This window comes from Chiloscyllium punctatum, chromosome 10 (assembly GCF_047496795.1).
Source record: "Chiloscyllium punctatum isolate Juve2018m chromosome 10, sChiPun1.3, whole genome shotgun sequence".
Lineage (NCBI taxonomy): Eukaryota > Metazoa > Chordata > Chondrichthyes > Orectolobiformes > Hemiscylliidae > Chiloscyllium > Chiloscyllium punctatum.
In genome coordinates, this window is record NC_092748.1 from 120,616,492 (window position 1) to 120,638,238 (window position 21,747).

The window sequence follows — 21,747 nt, forward strand, 5'->3', positions numbered from 1 at the left end:
ACCAAACACCCACAACCACACCAAACACCCACACCCACACCCACACCCACACCCACACCCACACCAAACACCCATACCCACACCAAACACCCACAACCACACCAAACACCCACACCCACACCCACACCCACACCCACACCCACACCCACACCCACACCAAACACCCATACCCACACCAAACACCCACAACCACACCAAACACCCATACCCACACCCACACCAAACACCCATACCCACACCAAACACCCACACCCACACCCACACCCACACCAACACCCACACCAAACACACACACCCACATCAAACACCCACACCCACACCCACACCCACACCCACACCCACACCCAAACCCACACCCACACCAACACCCACAACAAACACCCACACCCACACCCACACCCAAACCCACACCCACACCAACACCCACAACAAACACCCACACCCACACCAAACACCCACACCAAACACACACACCCGCTCCAATACCGACACCCACACCCACATCAAACACCCACACCCACACCCACACCCACACCAAACACCCAAAACAAACACCCACACTCACACCCACACCCACACTAAACACCCAAACCCACACCCACAACAAACACCCACACCCACACCAAACACCCACACCAAACACCCACACCCACACCCACACCAAACACCCACACCAAACACCCACACCCACACCAAACACCCACACCCCCTCCAATACCGACACCCACACCCACATCAAACACCCCCACCCACACCCACAACAAACACCTACACTCACACCCACACACACACCAAACACCCACACCAAACACCCAAAACAAACACCCACACTCACACACACACCCACACCCACACCAAACACCCTCACCCACACCCACACCCACACCAAACACCCTCACCCACACCCACACCCACACTCACACCAAACACCCTCACCCATACCCACACCCACACCCACACCCACACTAAACACCCACACACACACCCACACCAAACACCCTCACCCACACCCACACCCACACCCAAAACAAACACCCACACTCACACCCACACCCACACCCACACTAAACACCCACACCCACACCCACACCAAACACCTACACCCAAACCCACACCCACAACAAACACCCACACCCACACCAAACACCCACACCAAACACCCAAAACAAACACCCACACCCTCACCCACACCCACACCCACACCAAACACCCTCACCCACACCCACACCCACACCCACACTAAACACCCACACCCACACCAACACCCACAACAAACACCCACATCCACACCAAACACCCACATCAAACACCCCACACCCACATCCACACCCACATCAAACACCCACACCAAACACGCACACTCACATCCGCACAAAACACCCACACGCACATCAAACACCCACACACACACCCACACCAAACACCCTCACCCACACCCACACCAACACCCACAGCAAACACCCACACCCACATCAAACACCCACACTCACCCACACCAAACACCCACACCAAACACCCTCACCCACACCAAACACCCACACCCTCACCCACACCCACACCCACACCAAACACCCTCACCCACACCCACACCCACACCCACACTCACACCAAACACCCTCACCCATACCCACACCAAACACCCTCACCCACACCCACACCCACACCAAACACCCACACTAAACACCCACACCCCCACCCACACCCACACCAAACACCCACACTAAACACCCACACCCACACCCACACCAAACACCCTCACCCACACCCACACCCACACCCAAAACAAACACCCACACCCACACCAAACACCCACACCTACATCAAACACCCACACCCACACCCACATCAAACACCCCCACCCACACCCACACCAAACACCCACACCCACACCAAACACCCACACCCACATCAAACACCCCCACCCACACCCACACCAAACACCCACACCCACATCAAACATCCCCACCCACACCCACATCAAACACCCCCACCCACACCCACACCAAACACCCACACCCACACCCACAACAAACACCCACACCAAACACCCACACCTACATCAAACATCCCCACCCACACCCACACCAAACACCCACACTAAACACCCACACCCACACCTACATCAAACACCCACACCCACACCCACATCAAACACCCCCACCCACACCCACACCAAACACCCACACCCACATCAAACATCCCCACCCACACCCACACCAAACACCCACACTAAACACCCACACCCACACCTACATCAAACACCCACACCCACACCCACATCAAACACCCCCACCCACACCCACACCAAACACCCACACCCACATCAAACACCCACACCCACACCCACACCAAACACCCACACCCACATCAAACACCCCCACCCACACCCACACCAAACACTCACACCCACACCAAACACCCACACCCACACCAAACACCCACACCCACATCAAACATCCCCACCCACACCCACACCAAACACCCACCCCCACATCAAACATCCCCACCCACACCCACATCAAACATCCCCACCCACACCCACATCAAACACCCACACCTACATCAAACACCCACACCAAACACCCACATCAAACACCCCACAACCACACCCACACCCACATCAAACACCCACCCACACACCCACACCAAACACCCTCACCCACACCCACACCCACATCAAACACCCACACCCACATCAAACACCCCCACCCACACCCACACCAAACACCCACACCCACACCCACAACAAACACCCACACCAAACACCCACACCTACATCAAACATCCCCACCCACACCCACACCAAACACCCACACTAAACACCCACACCCACACCTACATCAAACACCCACACCCACACCCACATCAAACACCCCCACCCACACCCACACCAAACACCCACACCCACATCAAACATCCCCACCCACACCCACACCAAACACTCACACTAAACACCCACACCCACACCTACATCAAACACCCACACCCACACCCACATCAAACACCCCCACCCACACCCACACCAAACACCCACACCCACATCAAACACCCCCACCCACACCCACACCAAACACCCACACCCACATCAAACACCCCCACCCACACCCACACCAAACACCCACACCCACACCAAACACCCACACCCACACCAAACACCCACACCCACATCAAACATCCCCACCCACACCCACACCAAACACCCACCCCCACATCAAACATCCCCACCCACACCCACATCAAACATCCCCACCCACACCCACATCAAACACCCACACCTACATCAAACACCCACACCAAACACCCACATCAAACACCCCACAACCACACCCACACCCACATCAAACACCCACACACACACCCACACCAAACACCCTCACCCACACCCACACCCACATCAAACACCCTCACCCACACCCACACCCACACCCACACCCACACCAAACACCCTCACCCATACCCACACCCACACCCATACCCACACTAAACAACCAAACCCACACCCACACCAAACACCCACACCCCCACCCACACCCACACCAAACACCCACACTAAACACCCACACCCACACCCACACCAAACACCCTCACCCACACCCACACCCACACCCAAAACAAACACCCACACCCACACCAAACACCCACACCTACATCAAACACCCACACCCACACCCACATCAACACCCCCACCCACACCCACACCAAACACCCACACCCACACCAAACACCCACACCCACATCAAACACCCCCACCCACACCCACACCAAACACCCACACCCACATCAAACATCCCCACCCACACCCACATCAAACACCCCCACCCACACCCACACCAAACACCCACACCCACACCCACAACAAACACCCACACCAAACACCCACACCTACATCAAACATCCCCACCCACACCCACACCAAACACCCACACTAAACACCCACACCCACACCTACATCAAACACCCACACCCACACCCACATCAAACACCCCCACCCACACCCACACCAAACACCCACACCCACACCAAACACCCACACCCACACCAAACACCCACACCTACATCAAACACCCACACCCACACCCACATCAAACAGCCCCACCCACACCCACACCAAACACCCACACCCACACCAAACACCCACACCCACATCAAACATCCCCACCCACACCCACACTAAACACCCACACCCACACCTACATCAAACACCCACACCCACATCAAACACCCCCACCCACACCCACACCAAACACCCACACCCACATCAAACACCCCCACCCACACCCACACCAAACACCCACACCAACACCAAACACCCACACCCACATCAAACATCCCCACCCACACCCACATCAAACATCCCCACCCACACCCACATCAAACACCCACACCTACACCAAACACCCACACCAAACACCCACATCAAACACCCCACAACCACACCCACACCCACATCAAACACCCACACACACTCCCACACCAAACACCCTCACCCACACCCACACCCACACCAAACACCCTCACCCACACCCACACCCACACCCACACCCACACCAAACACCCTCACCCATACCCACACCCACACCCACACCAAACACCCACACCCACACCCACACCAAACACCTACACTCACCCACACCAAACACCCACATCAAACACCCCACAACCACACCCACACCCACATCAAACACCCACACACACTCCCACACCAAACACCCTCACCCACACCCACACCCACACCAAACACCCTCACCCACACCCACACCCACACCCACACCCACACCAAACACCCTCACCCATACCCACACCCACACCCACACCAAATACCCACACCCACACCCACACCAAACACCTACACTCACCCACACCAAACACCCACACCAAACACCCACACCCACACCCACACCAAACACCCACACCCACACCCACACCAAACACCCTCACCCACACCCACACCCACACCCACACCAAACACCCTCACCCATACCCACACCCACACCCAATCCCACACTAAACATCCACACCAAACACCTACACCCAAACCCACACCCACACCCACACCAAACACCCTCACCCACACCCACACCCACAACAAACACCCACACCCACACCAAACACCCACACCAAACACCCACACCCACACCAAACACCCACACCCACATCAAACACCCACACCCACACCCACAATAAACACCCACACCCACACCCACACCTACATCAAACACTCCACACCCACAGCAAACACCCACATCAAACACTCCACACCCACAGCAAACACCCACACACACCCACACCAAACACCCACACTCACACCCACATCAAACACCCACACTCACACCCACATCAAACACCCACACCCACACCCACACCTAACACCCTCACCCACACCCTCACCCACACCCACACCCACACCCACAACAAACACCCTCACCCACAGCCACACCCACACCCACACCAAACACCCTCACCCATAACCACACCCACACCCACACCAAACACCCTCACCCACACCCACACCCACACCCACAACAAACACCCTCACCCACAGCCACACCCACACCAAACACCTACACCCACACCCACACTCACAGCAAACACCCACACCCACCCCCACACCAAACACCCACACCCACACCCACACCAAACACCCACACCCACCCCCACACCAAACACCCACACCCACATGCACACCAAACACCCAAACCCCCATGCACACCAAACCCCCAAACCCCCACACACACCCACACCCACACCAAACACCCACACCCACACCAAACACCCACGACAACACCCACATCAAACACCCACACGCACACCCACACCAAACACCCACACCCACACCAAACACCCACACCCACACCAAACACCCACACCCACACCCACACCAAACACCCACACCCACAACAAACACCCACACCCACAACAAACACCCACACCCACACGCACACCAAACACCCAAACCCCCACACCCACACCAAACACCCACACCCACACCAAACACCCACACCCACACCAAACACCCACACCCACACCCATATCCACACCAAACACCCACACCCACACCAAACACCCACACCCACACCCATATCAAACACCCACCCACACCCACACCAAACACCCACACCCACACCCATATCCACACCAAACACCTACACCCACACCAAACACCCACACCCACACCCATATCAAACACCCACCCACACCCACACCAAACACCCACACCCACACAAAACACCCACACCAAACACCCACACCCACACCCACACACACACCCACACTCACACCCACACCAAACACCCACACCCACACCCATATCAAACACCCACCTACACCCACACCAAACACCCACACCCACACAAAACACCCACACCAAACACCCACACCCACACCCACACACACACCCACACTCACACCCACACCAAACACCCACATCCACACAAAACACCCACACCCACACCAAATACCCACACACACACGCACATCAAACACCCACACCCACACCCACATCAAACATCCACACCCACACCGAACACCCACACCCACAGCCACACCCACACCAAACACCCACACCCACACCCACACCCACAACCACACCCACACCAAATACCCTCACCCATAACCACACCCACACCCACACCCACACCTAACACCCTCACCCACGCCCTCACCCACACCCACACCCACACCCACAACAAACACCCTCACCCACAGCCACACCCACACCCACACCAAACACCCTCACCCATAACCACACCCACACCCACACCCACACCAAACACCCTCACCCACACCCACACACACAACAAACACCCTCACCCACAGCCACACCCACACCAAACACCTACACCCACACCCACACTCACAGCAAACACCCACACCCACCCCCACACCAAACACCCACACCCACACCCACACCAAACACCCACACCCACCCCCACACCAAACACCCACACCCACATGCACACCAAACACCCAAACCCCCATGCACACCAAACACCCAAACCCCCACACACACCCACACCCACACCAAACACCCACACCCACACCAAACACCCACGACAACACCCACATCAAACACCCACACGCACACCCACACCAAACACCCACACCCACACCAAACACCCACACCCACAACAAACACCCACACCCACATCCACACCACACCCACACCCACATCAAAGACCCACACGCACACCCACACCCACACCCACACCAAACACCCACACCCACACCCACACCCACATCAAACACCCACACTAGATGGACTGAATGGCCTGCTTCCATACTGTAGTGTTTCTATGATGATTCTAGTGTGGGGACCAGAACTGCACACAGTACTCCAGCTGCCCCCTGACCAACTCCCACATAACCTCCCTGCTCTTAGAATCTATTCCACGACTGATAAAAGCACATGATCCATATGCCTTCTTAACCAGCTACTACCAGGAATCTGTGGACAGGTGCTACAAGATCTCCCTGTGCCAATGCCGAGAGGGTGAGACCCCAACACACTGGAGCAGGAGGTTCCATAGATCTCCCCATCCTCACTGATGGAGGAGCCCAGCATAGGGACGCAAAAGGTAAGGCTGAAGCATTCACAACAATCTTCAGCCTGAATCCCCAGCATCATAGATGCCCATCCATACCCCCTATAATTACCCCCAACTACACCCTCTGGAATTACCCCCAGCCCCACCCTCTGTAATTACCCCTAGCCCCACTCTCTGTAATTACCTCCAGACCCACCCTCTGGAATTACCCCCAGCCCACCCTCTATAATTACCCCCAGACCCACTCTCTGTAATTACCCCCAGACCAACTCTCTGTAATTACCCCCAGCCCCACTCTCTGTAATTACACCCAGACCCACCCTCTGGAATTACCCCCAGACCCACCCTCTGTAATTACCCCTAGCCTCACTCTCTGTAATTACACCCAGACCCACCCTCTGGAATTACCCCCAGACCCACTCTCTGTAATTACCCCCAGACCAACTCTCTGTAATTACCCCCAGCCCCACTCTCTGTAATTACCCCCAGACCAACTCTCTGTAATTACCCCCAGACCAACTCTCTGTAATTACCCCCAGCCCCACTCTCTGTAATTACACCCAGACCCACCCTCTGGAATCACCCCCAGACCCATCCTCTGGAATTACCCCTTGAGCTGTGAACTAAAATTTGGATGAACTCCTGGGTAACCAGGTATGTCTTTCCCTCTCTCATTCAGTCAGAGAGACAGGAGAGGAGCAGGAGGAGGCCATTTGGCCCATCGAGCTAGCTCCAGCATTCAATATGGCTGATCATTGAGTTCTATTCCCTAATCTCACCCTCCCCTCCATATGTCTCAATCCCTTTGGCCATAAGAGTTATATTCACCTCCTTCTCGAAAATACTGAATGTTTTGGCTTCAACTGCTTTCTGTGGCAGGGAATTCCCCCGGCTCCCCACTCTCTGAGTGAAGACATTTCTCCTCAGCTCAGTCCATAATGTCCTACTCCATATCCTTAGACTGTAACCCCCTGGATCTGGGTTCCCCCACCATTTGGAACATCCTTGCTATCTTTACCCTGTCTACTCCTGCTAGAATGTTCTTGCTTTCCATGAAATCCCCCTCATTCTTCAAAACCCCAGTGATAGTAATCCTAACTAATACAGCCTCTCTTCATGTGTCAGTGCTGCCATCCCAGGGATCAGTCTGGGAAACCTTCACCGCTCTCCCTCTACAGCAAGAACATCCTTCCCCAGGTAAGGAGACCCAAACTGTACACAATATTCCAGGGCTGGTCTCTCCAAGGCCCTGTCTAAATGCAGCAAGATATCCCTGCTCCTGTACTCGAACCCTCTCACTATGAAGACCAGCATCCCATTTCCCTTCCTCACCCCCTGCTGCACCTACAATGCTAACCTTCAGTGACTGGTGTACAAGGATATCCAGGTCTCAGTGAATATTCCCCTCTCTCAATTTATAACCATTCAAGTCATAACCTACCTTCCTGTTTTGCGCCCACAGTAAGTAACTTCACATTTATCCACATTAAACTGCATCTGCCCATGTGTTTGCGCACTCAGTCAGCGTGTTGAGGTTTGATCCTCACCTTAAAATATCGCCGTGTACCTGAACCCTCTCGAATCGGTCATGTCGTGATGGAGCTACTGTGAGACCACGCTCTGTCTTCTTCCAGCTCAGTAACTCCCTCACCTGCCGATTAAATTCATCCATTTCTGCTGGTGGAATAACAGAATAATTAGGAACACTGTTACTCTGGAAATGTTCTCCTGTGATTTGTGATCAATCTTCAGTGTTTCTGTGGGTACCCACCTAATACAATCCACCCACAATGCCTCAACACCTTCCCCAACCAGATTTCAGCACTGAAACAGCTCCTCTCCAACCAACCAATCTCACCACCCTCTCTGCGTTTCCAACTGTCTCTGTCTCTATCTCTGTCTCTGTCCTTTTCTCCATCTCTGTCCCTGTGCCTGTCCCTCTCTCTGTCCCTGTCCCTGTCTCTGTCTCTGTCCCTGTACCTGTCCCTTTTCCTGTCCCTATTCCTGTCCCTGTCTCTGTCCCTGTCCCTGTCCCTGTGCCTGTCCCTGTTCCTGTCCCTGCCTCTGTCCCTGTTCCTGTCCCTGCCTCTGTCCCTATACCTGTCCCTGTCCCTGTCCCTTTCCCTGTCCCTGTCCCTGTGCCTGTCCCTGTCCCTGTCCCTGTCCCTTTCCCTGTCCCTGTCCCTGTCCCTTTCCCTGTCCCTGTCCCTGTCCCTGTCCCTGTCCCTTTCCCTGTCCCTGTTCCTGTCCCTGTCCCTGTCCCTGTCCCTGTCCCTGTCCCTGTTCCTGTCCCTGTCCCTGTCCCTGTCCCTGCTCCTGTCCCTGTCCCTGTCCCTGTCCCTGTCCCTGCTCCTGTCCCTGTTCCTGTCCCTGTCCCTGTCCCTGTCCCTGTCCCTGTCCCTGCTCCTGTCCCTGCCTCTGTCCCTATACCTGTCCCTGTTCCTGTCCCTGTCCCTTTCCCTGTCCCTGTCCCTGTCCCTGTTCCTGTTCCTGTCCCTGTTCCTGTCCCTGTGCCTGTCCCTGTCCCTGTCCCTTTCCCTGTCCCTGTCCCTGTCCCTTTCCCTGTCCCTGTCCCTGTTCCTGTCCCTGTACCTGTCCCTGTTCCTGTCCCTGTTCCTGTCCCTGTCCCTGTTCCTGTCCCTGTCCCTGTCCCTGTCCCTGTCCCTGTTCCTGTCCCTGTCCCTGTCCCTGTCCCTGTCCCTATCCCTGTTGCTGTCCCTGTCCCTGTCCCTGTCCCTTTCCCTGTCCCTGTCCCTGTCCCTGTCCCTGTCCCTGTCCCTGTTCCTGTCCCTGTCCCTGTTCCTGTCCCTGTCCCTGTCCCTGTCCCTATCCCTGTTGCTGTCCCTGTTCCTGTCCCTGTCCCTGTTCCTGTCCCTGCCTCTGTCCCTGTCCCTGTCCCTTTCCCTGTCCCTGTCCCTGTTCCTGTCCCTGTCCCTGACCCTGTCCCTATTCCTGTCCCTGTGCCTGTCCCTGTCCCTGTCCCTGTCCCTGTGCCTGTCCCTGTCCCTGTCCCTGTCCCTGTCCCTGTCCCTGTCCCTGTCCCTATTCCTGTCCCTGTTCCTGTCCCTGTCCCTGTTCCTGTCCCTGCCTCTGTCCCTGTCCCTGTCCCTTTCCCTGTCCCTGTCCCTGTCCCTGTCCCTTTCCCTGTCCCTGTCCCTGTACCTGTCCCTATTCCTGTCCCTGTTCCTGTCCCTGTCCCTGTGCCTGTCCCTGTCCCTGTCCCTGTCCCTGTGCCTGTCCCTGTCCCTGTCCCTGTCCCTGTCCCTGTCCCTGTCCCTGTCCCTGTGCCTGTCCCTGTGCCTGTCCCTGTCCCTGTGCCTGTCCCTGTGCCTGTCCCTGTCCCTGTCCCTGTCCCTGTGCCTGTCCCTGTCCCTGTCCCTGTCCCTGTCCCTGTCCCTGTCCCTGTGCCTGTCCCTGTCCCTGTGCCTGTCCCTGTGCCTGTCCCTGTCCCTGTCCCTGTCCCTGTGCCTGTCCCTGTCCCTGTCCCTGTCCCTGTCCCTGTCCCTTTCCCTGTCCCTGTCCCTGCCTCTGTCCCTGTACCTGTCTCTGTCCCTGTCCCAGTCCCTGTCCCTATCCCTGTTGCTGTCCCTGCCTCTGTCCCTGTACCTGTCCCTGTACCTGTCTCTGTCCCTGACCCTGTCCCTGTCCCTGTCCCTGTTCCTGTCCCTGTCCCTGTGCCTGTCCCTGTCCCTGTCCCTGTCCCTGTTCCTGTCCCTGCCTCTGTCCCTGTCTCTGTCCCTGTACCTGTCTCTGTCCCTGTCCCTGTCCCTGTCCCTGTCATTTGCCTGTCCCTGTTCGTGTGGGAAACGTTTCCCCTTGTTATTCCCACCCTGGCTGCAGGCTTTAACACGGTGACCCCTCCACCCTCCTCCAGCCCCTCACCATCATCGTCTAGCCGCTGCGACCGCTCTCTCCTTCATGATGAGGCCAGGAGGGATAGGAGCTGAAGGTGGCCATTCAGCCCATCGAGTCTGCTCCTGCTCCCATTCAGAGATTGTCAATACCATTGACAAAGTCAGCAATTGTTGCTCATCCCTAATTTCCTCAGATTTAAATTCCACTATCTCCCAGGATGGGATTTCACCCAGATTACAAACCTGGCCATCTGAACTACCATCACAGCGACACTGTCAGAGGGTCAGTGCTGAGGGAGTGCCGCACTGTCAGAGGGTCAGTGCTGAGGGAGTGCCATACTGTCAGAGGGTCAGTACTGAGGGAGTGCCGCACTGTCAGAGGGTCAGTACTGAGGGAGTGCCATACTGTCGGAGGGTCAGTACTGAGGGAGTGCCGCACTGTCAGAGGGTCAGTACTGAGGGAGTGCCGCACTGTCGGAGGGTCAGTACTGAGGGAGTGCCGCACTGTTAGAGGGTCAGTGCTGAGGGAGTGCCGCACTGTCAAGAGGGTCAGTGCTGAGGGAGTGCCGCACTGTTAGAGGGTCAGTGCTGAGGGAGTGCCGCACTGTCAGAGGGTCAGTGCTGAGGGAGTGCCGCACTGTCAGAGGGTCAGTACTGAGGGAGTGCCATACTGTCGGAGGGTCAGTACTGAGGGAGTGCCGCACTGTCAGAGGGTCAGTACTGAGGGAGTGCTGCACTGTCGGAGGGTCAGTACTGAGGGAGTGCCGCACTGTCAGAGGGTCAGTACTGAGGGAGTGCCGCACTGTCGGAGAAAGGCAAAATGTTTACTGAAGCAGAGATGTCCCCCCCATCAGCTGTGGCAAATGATGTTTAGATTAGATTACTTACAGTGTGGAAACAGGCCCTTCGGCCCAACAAGTCCACACTGACCCGCCGCAGCACAACCCACCCAGACCCACACCCCTACACCTAACACTATGGGCAATTTAGCATGGCCAATTCACCTGACCTACACATCTTTGGACTGTGGGAGGAAACCGGAGCACCCGGAGGAAACCCACGCAGACACAGGGAGAATGTGCAAACTCCACACAGTCAGTCGCCTGAGGCGGGAATTGAACCCGGGTCTCTGGCGCTGTGAGGCAGCAGTGCTAACCACTGTGCCACCGTGTATTGGTGTTTTTTGAAGAAGAGATCTCCGGCTGTTGCTGTGGTGAACATGTATCAGGAACCAACACTGCTATAAAACTCTGTGTCTGCTCACTAACTTAGTGTAGTTTGCGTAAGCTCACTGTGTGTCTGTGAGCAGCCACATGTCTTACACTGGAAAGCTCCAACAGTGTCACCTGTTTCCAATGCTGTGAAGAGTGTCCAGGTTGGTATTATGGCACTCTCACTGGTACCTCTTCAAAATTACTCTTTGCATTAATTTTATTCTTGCTTGTGTAATTTTAAGTACCTGTTTTCATATTTATTAAACATCTCTCCACAATAGGAGTCATTCTCATCAATTCGAGTTGAGGTGAAATTCGACTGTGATCTTATGGAATGACAGACTGAGTGCTTGAATGACCTCTCCCTGTTTCTTTCAAGTTCTGTGCAATTGTGAAATCTATTAGGACATTCTGAATACCTCGGTTTAATTCTTAAATGTCTGCCTGTAATCGTTTCCACCAACTTTATTTTGTTTGAGTTGTAACAAACCTGAAGTGGTCTTTAACTCCCTGATCTGCCTGCCCTCCACATGTGCTTCCGCTCTGCCTTGACAGTAAGCAGTTTTTTTGGCCGTTTTTCCAGACTGTGGCAGACCTACAGAGAAACTGTACTCCTCCTGGGAGCCAGACACTCCTGAACAAAATATATCTGAAATATTAAATTCACAAAACTTTGAAGTGAAATGTCTGGAACACTTCACTTGTTGTCATGTTAACCAGTCTTCAGCTGTGGTCTGAATTCTGCTTTCACCTAGGTTGGGAACACTTGGCTGGCTATCACACCCAGACATAGTCAGGCATAATGCAGCTCCTCTACAGCACAGATGGAAGCCATTCAGCCCGTCGGGTCTGTGCCTGAAAGAGGTCTTCAGTTAGCCCTAACACCCCCAGCTGTTACGCTGTTGCACTCTATTTTCAGTCTTGCTCAGATTGCCACTTTAAAAGTTTGTGTTGAGCTGGATCCCTCTGCCCTCCCAGGTTGTACATTCCGACTCACTGTGAGCCCATTTCTGTACCTTTCTCTTGGTCTATTTAAATGTCATCAAGTGGAATCGTACCTGTTTCTCTCTCTCTCTCTTTCTCTCAATGTGCTTCCTGGCCTGTTGAGGATTTCAAGAACATTCTGTTATGATTTCAGTTTTCCCAAAGTGCCGTGATTTTCCTTGCTTTTGTCTGCTGTCTTTGCCAATTCCCTTGAACTGGGTTTCCCAGGTTACCAGTGGAAACAGTTTGTTCCCGAAACAGCTTCAGGACTCTTTAATGTATTCGGGGTCATGGACATCATTGGCTTGGCCAGCATTTACTGCCCACTGTTAGTGAAGAAAGAACAAAGAACAGTGCAGCACCTGAACAGGCCCTTCGGCCCACCAAGCCTGTGATGACACATGATGCCTTTCTAACCTAAAACCCTTTTGCCTCTCCACAGTCTGTATCCCTCCATTCCCCGCCTGTTCACGTCTCTATCAAAATGCCTCTTAAACATTGCTACTGTATCCACCTCCACCCCCTCCTCTGGCAGCACATTCCAGACACTCACCGCCCTCTGTGTAAAAATCTTGCCTCTCACATCTCCTTTAAACTTATCCCCTTTTACCTTAAATCTGTCCCTGAGTAATTGACATTCCTACCCTGGGCAAAAGGCCCACACCATCAATTCTATCCAGGCCTCTCAAACTTCTATCAGTCACCCTCATCCTCTGATGTTCAAGTGCAAACAAACCAAGTATGTCCAATCTCTCCTCATAGCTAATACGCTCCAAACCAGGAAACATCCTGGTAAACCATTTCCGTACCCTCTCCAAAGCCTCCACATCCTTCTGGTAGTGTGGCGACGAGAATCGGACACAATATTCCAAATCTGGTCGAACTGAAATTCTATACAGCTGCAGCATGGCTTGCCAGTTTTTATATCCTGTTCCCTGACTAATTAAAGTGAGCATGCCATTTGCCACCCTAACCCCTTTATCCACTTGTGTTGCCACTTTCAGGGGACTGTGGACCTGTACACCTAGATCCCTCTGTAGGTCAATGCTACTAAGGGTTCTGCCATTTACTGTATACTTCACTCCTGGATTGGACCTTCAAAAGACAGCTTGCATTTGTCTGGATTAACCTCCATCGGCCCTTTCTCCACCCAAGTCTCCAGCCTGTCTATATCCTGCTGTATCCTCTGGCAATCCACCTCACTATCCACAACTCGCTCGATCTTTCTATCATCCACAAACTTACTAATAAGGGTGCCTACATCCTCCTGAAATAGTTTCTAATTATTGCAACAACTGGGCTCCCAACACTGATCTCAGCTGAAACTCCTCTTGACCTGAACACATCTTTCACTGCACTCCCCTTTCGGAATTCCAAAGACACTCTTCTGTTGGTGACACTCCTCAAGCCTCCAATTCCACTTTATATTCACCCCAACAGGCACTGCCTCTCCTTATCTTACCCTGTGATACAGGAGGAGCAGCAGCTGCCTTTCCACCTCCTCTCTCCCTACCATCCAAGACTCAGCCAGCAAGGCTGTACTTCACTGATTGGAATTCACCAGCTGCCGATGATTTTTGACCTCTCTGTCCTAGGCCCCTGAACTCCAAGTCAGAGTGCTGGTCGGAGGAGGCAGAGAATCAACTCCGGGGCTGTCTGGAATCAGCTGACTGGGACGTGGTCAAACAGGCCGAAGGTACCTTGGACGAGTACGCCACCACCGTCACAGACTTTATCAGTAAGTGTGTGGAGGACTGCACACTGAGGGAGTCAATCCGAGTGTTCCCCAACAGGAAACCCTGGACGAATCAGGACATACAGAGCCTGCAAAAATCCAGACGAGAGGCCTTCAGATCAGGAGACCACTCAAATATAAGGAATCCAAGTGTGACCTTTGCAGAGCCATTAAGACATCTAAGGTCCAATAGCGATCCAAACTAGAGACCCAGACAGACCCCCAATGACTATGGCAAGGACTGAATGACATCACAGATTCTAAAAACAGACAATGTAAGATAGCAGACAATGACACATCCCTCCCAGATCATTTCAACGCCTTCTGTCCTCGCTTTGAGCAGAATTTCGGCAGAGAGGGAACACTTATTCCGACAAGCCCTGATGAACCTATCCCAACATTCACTGCGTCAGAGGTCAGATCAGTTTTCCTTCTTGTGAATCCAAGGAAAGCGATGGGACCAGACGGAGTACCAGGCCGCGCACTCAGAGCATGTGCAGACCAACAAGCACAGGGCTTCTCGGACATCTTCACCCTCTCCCTGCAGCAGGCCCCTGTCCCTGCCTGTTTCAAGAGGCCAACATCATCCCTGTGTCTAAGAATGCTCATGCAGCATGTCTCCATGACGACCGCCCAGTGGCCCTAGCTTTGGTGGACATGAAGTGCTTTGAAAGGCTGGTCATGGCATTAATCAACTCCAGCCTCCTCCACTACTCTTGACCCACTCCAATTTGACCAACAGATCCACGTCAGATGCCATATAATTTGCCCTTCACTCCTCCCTGGAACATCTTGACACCAAGAACAGATACGTAAGAATCCTCCTCATTGACTACAGTTCAGCCTTCAACACTATTACCCCCTCGAGACTGATTACTAAACTTAGTGATCTCGGACTAAGCCCCACTCTCTGCAACTGGATCCTCAGTTTCCTGACCCACAGGCCACAATCAGTGAAGATTGGGGACAATATTTCATCCTCACTAACACTCAACACTGGAGCCCCCCCAGGGGTGCGTACTCAGCCCCCTACTGTACTCACTGTGTACCCATGACTGCGTCACCAAGTACCAGACTAACGCCATTTACAAGTTCGCTGATGACATCATTATAGTCGGTCAAATCTCAGATGGCGATGAAACAGACTACAGACGGGAGATGGAAGACCTGGAAAAATGGTGCACTGAGAACAACCGAGCTCTCAATGCCGGCAAAACCAAGGAACTCATTATTCGCTTTTGGCAGGATGTTACTCATGTCCCCCTACACATTAACAGCACAGAGGGGGAACGAGTGGAGAGGGTCAAGCTCCTGGGAGTGGTCATCCACAACAAGCTTTCTTGGACCCTTCATGTGGACACACTGGTTACAAAGGCCCAACAACATCTCTTCTTCCTCAGGCAGCTGAGAAAATTTGGCATGACGGCGAATACCCTTGCCAACCTTTATAGGTGCCCCATCGAGAGCATTCTGTCTGGATGTATCACTACCTGGTATGGCAATTGTACCATTCAAGATCAGAGACGGTTACAGAGAGGGGTGAACTCGGCCCAGACAATCACAAAGGCCAACCTCCCATCTATAGAATCCATCTACCAGGCCCACTGTCAAGGAAAGGCCGCCAGCATTCTCAAAGATCCATCCCACCCTGGCAATGTTTTTCTACAACCTCTACCATCGGGGAGAAGGTACAGAAGCCTGAACACACGCACCAGCCGGTTTCAAAACAGTTTCTACCCCACTGTTGTTAGAATACTGAATGGCCTCACAAACTCTTAACATTCACCTGTACCTGTGTTTTGTTTTTGCTGCTGTTTACCTATTATTTAGTATCGATGCTACTTAACTCTGTGATCTGCCTGTATTGTGCCTCGGTACACATGACAATAAATTCAATTCAATTCAATTCAAGTCATTAAAATCAATTGTAAATTGTTGGGGTCCCAAGGACTGACCCTTGTGGCACCCCACTAATTACAGTTTACCAAGCAGAGAAAGACCCATTTATCCTGAACCTCTACTTTGTATTGGTTAGCCAATCCTTTATCCAAACTAATAAATTACTCCTTACCCATGTGATCATACTTTGCCCCTGAACCTTTTGTGCAGCACCTTATCAAATACCTTCTGGAATTGTAGATCTACTACATCTACAGGACCCCCACTATACACATTGCTCGTTATATCTTCAAAGACCTCCAGCAAATTAGTCCAACATGATTTATCTTTCATAAAACCATGCTGATTCTGATGGATTATATTTTGACTTTCCACATGCTTTGTTATTACTTCCTTAATAATCGATTCTTACTATTTCCCAATTTCTAACTGATCTGTAGTTCCCTACTTTCCGCCTTCCTCCCTTTCTGAATAAGAGTGCTATATTAGCATTTTTCCAATCCACTGTTTCCAGGGAATTTTGGGATATTATAACCCATGGATCATGTCTAGGCCAGCATTTATTGCCCATCCCTAATTGCCCAGAGGGCAGTTCAGAGTCAGCCACCTTGCAGTGGGACTGGAGTCACATGTAGGCCAGACCAGGTAAGGATCGCAGATTCTTTCCCAAAAGTGAAACTGGGTTTTTTCCTGACAATCAAAAATGGATTTGTGGTCAACATGAGCTTCTTAATTTCAGATTCATTATGGAATTCAAATTCCCCCATTAGCAGGATTCGACCCCAGATCCCAAGAACACTATGGAATTGTAGATCTACTACATCTACAGGACCCCCACTATACACTTTGCTCGTTATATCTTCAAAGACCTCCAGCCCAGTGATAATCCAACTAGGCCACCACATCCCCATCTACTATGGTGGCTGTCACTTCCTTTAAGGCCCTGGGATGTAAGCCTGGAGATTTGTCTGCCTCCAATCCCAAAAGCTTGCTCAGTGCTTCTTCCCTAGCGATGATGATTGTTCAACAGTTCTACCTTTCTCTAATTACCTGTTACCATTCGGATGGTACACATATCCTCTACATAAACACTGGGGCAAAATACTCTGCCATTTCTGTGTTCCCCACTATCCCTTCCCCAGACTGATCCTCCAAGGGACCGATGTTCACTTTAGTTATTCTATTCCCTTTTATGTACTTATAGAAGCTTTTGCTATCTGTTCTTATGTTTTATGCATCTTTTCATAATTTAGGGCTTGCTCTTTTAATGATTTTTTCAGTAACCCTTTAATTATCTTTAAAACTTTCCCAATCTTCAGGCCTGCCACTAGCCTTTGCAATAAGATATGCCTTCGTTTTTGTCTTTGCGTGATCTTTAGCTTCCTTGTTCGGCCAGTGAGGTTTTACCTTGCTCTTACAATCTTTTTTCCTTTCTGGAATGCACTTTGGGGGCAGCATTGTGGCTCAGTGGTTAGCACTGCTGCCTCACAGCACCATAGACCCAGGTTCGATTCCAGCCTCGAGTGACTGTCTGTGAGGAGTTTGCACATTCTCCCCGTGTCTGTGTGGGTTTGCTCCAGGTTCCTCCCACTGTCTGAAGATGTGTAGGTTAGGGGGATTGGCCATGGGAGATTTCCCCTAGTGTTAGGTGCATTAGTCAGGGGTAAATGTGGGAGAATGGGTCTGGGTGGGATATTCCTCGGAGGGTCAGTCTGGGCTTATTGGGCCAAGATGGCATGTTTCCACGCTGTAGAGATTCTAAATCTATTTCAGTTGGCAGCTATTGAGCATATCATTAAACAGGTGCTTCTGTTCATTAACTGTCCTTACCATTTAGCCTTCCTGCCCTGTGCACTAGGGTCAGATTTGTCCTCATGTCTATATAATTACTTTTGGTAACTCCATGGTTTGGAGATGCCGGTGTTGGACTGGGGTGGACAAAGTTAAAGATCACTCAACGCCAGGTTATAGTCCAACAGGTTTATTTGGAAACAGTAGCTTTTGGAGCACTGCTCCTTCATCCAAATAAACCCGTCAGAGACAACACCTGATGAAGGAGCAGTGCTCCGAAAGCTACTGTTTCCAAATAAACCTGTTGGACTATAACTTGGTGTTGTGTGCTTTTTAACTTGGTAACTCCAGACCGCTGATGTGGGACTGCAGTCTTCCTCTCTGACTTTGTCTCTCTGTGTCTGTCTAGATCTATCTCTCTTTTATTGCCTGTCCTCTGTCTCTCCTTCTTTGTCTCCCCATGTCTCTCCCTCTCTATTTCTCTCAGTCTTTCTCCTTCCCTGACTGTCTTTCTCTTAACCTCTGTCTACTTCTGCTTCTATTGCTGTCTGTCGCTCTCTCCCTTTCTCTCTCCATCTAAGGTGCAGTCATTGCTGTAAACAAACACCTGCCACGGACACACTGTCAATCCCAGGAAAGTACCTAACCACAATTGAGATTTGGAACACCACGCTCCCCACCCCCCACCTTCTGTCACAGAGACTGTTACTTGCCAAAGAGATCCCCAGGCATCAGGAAAACAAACAGAGAGCGTTGCATGAACAGTGCTTGGTGTGTAAGTGTGAAAATAGCAGCGCCTGAGGGACAATCAGCTGCAGGGAGGCTGTATAACCATTAACTTGCAGTTAGCGTGCAGCCTGCTCAGAGAAACGAGGCCAGAAATCTGCCTTTTCATTGCAATTTTCAACATCTCAGTAGCCCCAGGATAGAACAAAGTTGTTCATATTATCACGCAATGAAGACAGTGAGGACTGACTGACACCTGACAACACGGGTGAGCAAGAATCTGGCTGCACAACAATTTCTGGTTAGTGCCTACTGCAACACGGCTGGTGCCTGGGAACACAGCAGCACATCCACACAGCTCCAAACATCGAGACCCAAGCACAGGGGATATGGGGAGGGCGAGCACGACCTCAGCATGGACTTTCAAAACAGCTTCAGAGGCAACGTCCAACACTTACAGCTGGGAGGAAACACACCAGACACTTGGAACACAGCAAGATCCCACAGTAGCAAACTTTGACAGTTTGTTTTCATTGAAACTCTCCAAAGGATAATTATTGGTGTGGGAAATGGGCAGCACTTTGCACCCCACGCCCCCACCCTGATTGGCAAATAGGGACTAAGGAAAATTTCACATCCACCTGAGAAGCCTGAATAATGTGACTCCCGAAATGCGGCACTTCCTCAGCACTGACCTCCGACAGTGCGGCTCTCCCTCAGCACTGACCTCCGACAGTGCGGCATTCCCTCAGCACTGACCTCCGACAGTGCGGCATTCCCTCAGTACTGACCCTCTGACAATGCGGAACTCCTTCAGTACTGACCCTCCGACTGTGCGGCACTCCCTCAGTACTGACCCTCTGACAATGCGGCACTCCCTCAGTACTGACCCTCCGACAGTGCGGCATTCCCTCAGCACTGACCCTCCAACAGTGCGGCACTCTCTCAGCACTGACCTCCGACAGTGTGGCGTTCCCTCAGCACTGACCCTCCGACTGTGCGGCACTCTCTCAGCACTGACCTCCGACAGTGTGGCGTTCCCTCAGCACTGACCCTCTGACTGTGCGGCACTCCCTCAGTACTGACCCTCTGACAATGCGGCACTCCCTCAGTACTGACCCTCTGACAATGCGGCACTCACTCAGTACTGACCCTCTAACAGTGCGGCACTCCCTCTGTACTCTGCTGGAAGTCGGATTTGTCAGCATTGAGGGAAATGAAGGAAGTTGGCCGAACAGTAGAGTAATGGAATTCTGGATTGTCAAGCTGTGATGATGTCATTGATTAGCAGTGCAGCGCCAATGGGCTCAATGGCCTCCATTTGCTCCTTAGCCTTATTGCCTTATCCCACATCAAGGTTGGTGAATCTTCATTCCACTCCCTCTCTGGCAATCATATCTTTCCTGAGATAAACATAGAAATGTTTCAGAGTGTTACAAGGGGACATAAATTTAAGGTGAAGGGTGGAAGGTATGGAGGGATGTCAGGGGTAGGTTCTTTACCCAGAGAGTGGTGGGGGCATGGAATGCGCTGCCTGTGGGAGTGGCAGAGTCAGAATCATTGGCGACCTTTAAGCGGCAGTTGGATAGGTACATGGATAGGTGCTTAAGCTAGGACAAATGTTTGGCACAACATAGTGGGCCGAAGGGCCTGTTCTATGCTGTATTGTTCTATGTTCTATGTTCTATGTTCTACATGTAGAAACTGGGAGTAGGTGTAGGCCATTCGGCCCTTCAGAACTGCTCGGCCATTCAATATGATCATGACTGATACTCTATCTCAATGCCGTAATCCCACTTACTCCCCATTACACTTGATGCATTGAAAATCTAAAAAATAATCAATCCTTTTTGAACAAACTCAGTGACCCGTCCTCCACAGCTCTCTGTGTTGGAGAGTTCCACAGCATCACCACCCTCTGAGTGAAGAAACATTTTGTCATCTCCATACTGAATGGCCTACCCTATATCCTGGGAATGAGTCCCTTGATTCGAGACTCC

At 52.4% G+C, this 21,747-nt stretch overlaps 1 protein-coding gene across 1 annotated transcript in view; it reads right to left on the reverse strand.

Annotated features, from left to right (window-relative positions):
* LOC140482503 (SPRY domain-containing protein 3-like) overlaps positions 1 to 21,747 on the reverse strand; it is an 815,899-nt gene that overhangs the window by 778,983 nt on the left and 15,169 nt on the right. The window contains exon 2 of the mRNA XM_072580049.1: positions 9,092 to 9,218. Within this exon, the coding sequence (XP_072436150.1) occupies positions 9,092 to 9,216 (125 nt within the window). The 5' untranslated portion in view covers positions 9,217 to 9,218. The remainder of the gene's footprint in view (positions 1 to 9,091; positions 9,219 to 21,747) is intronic.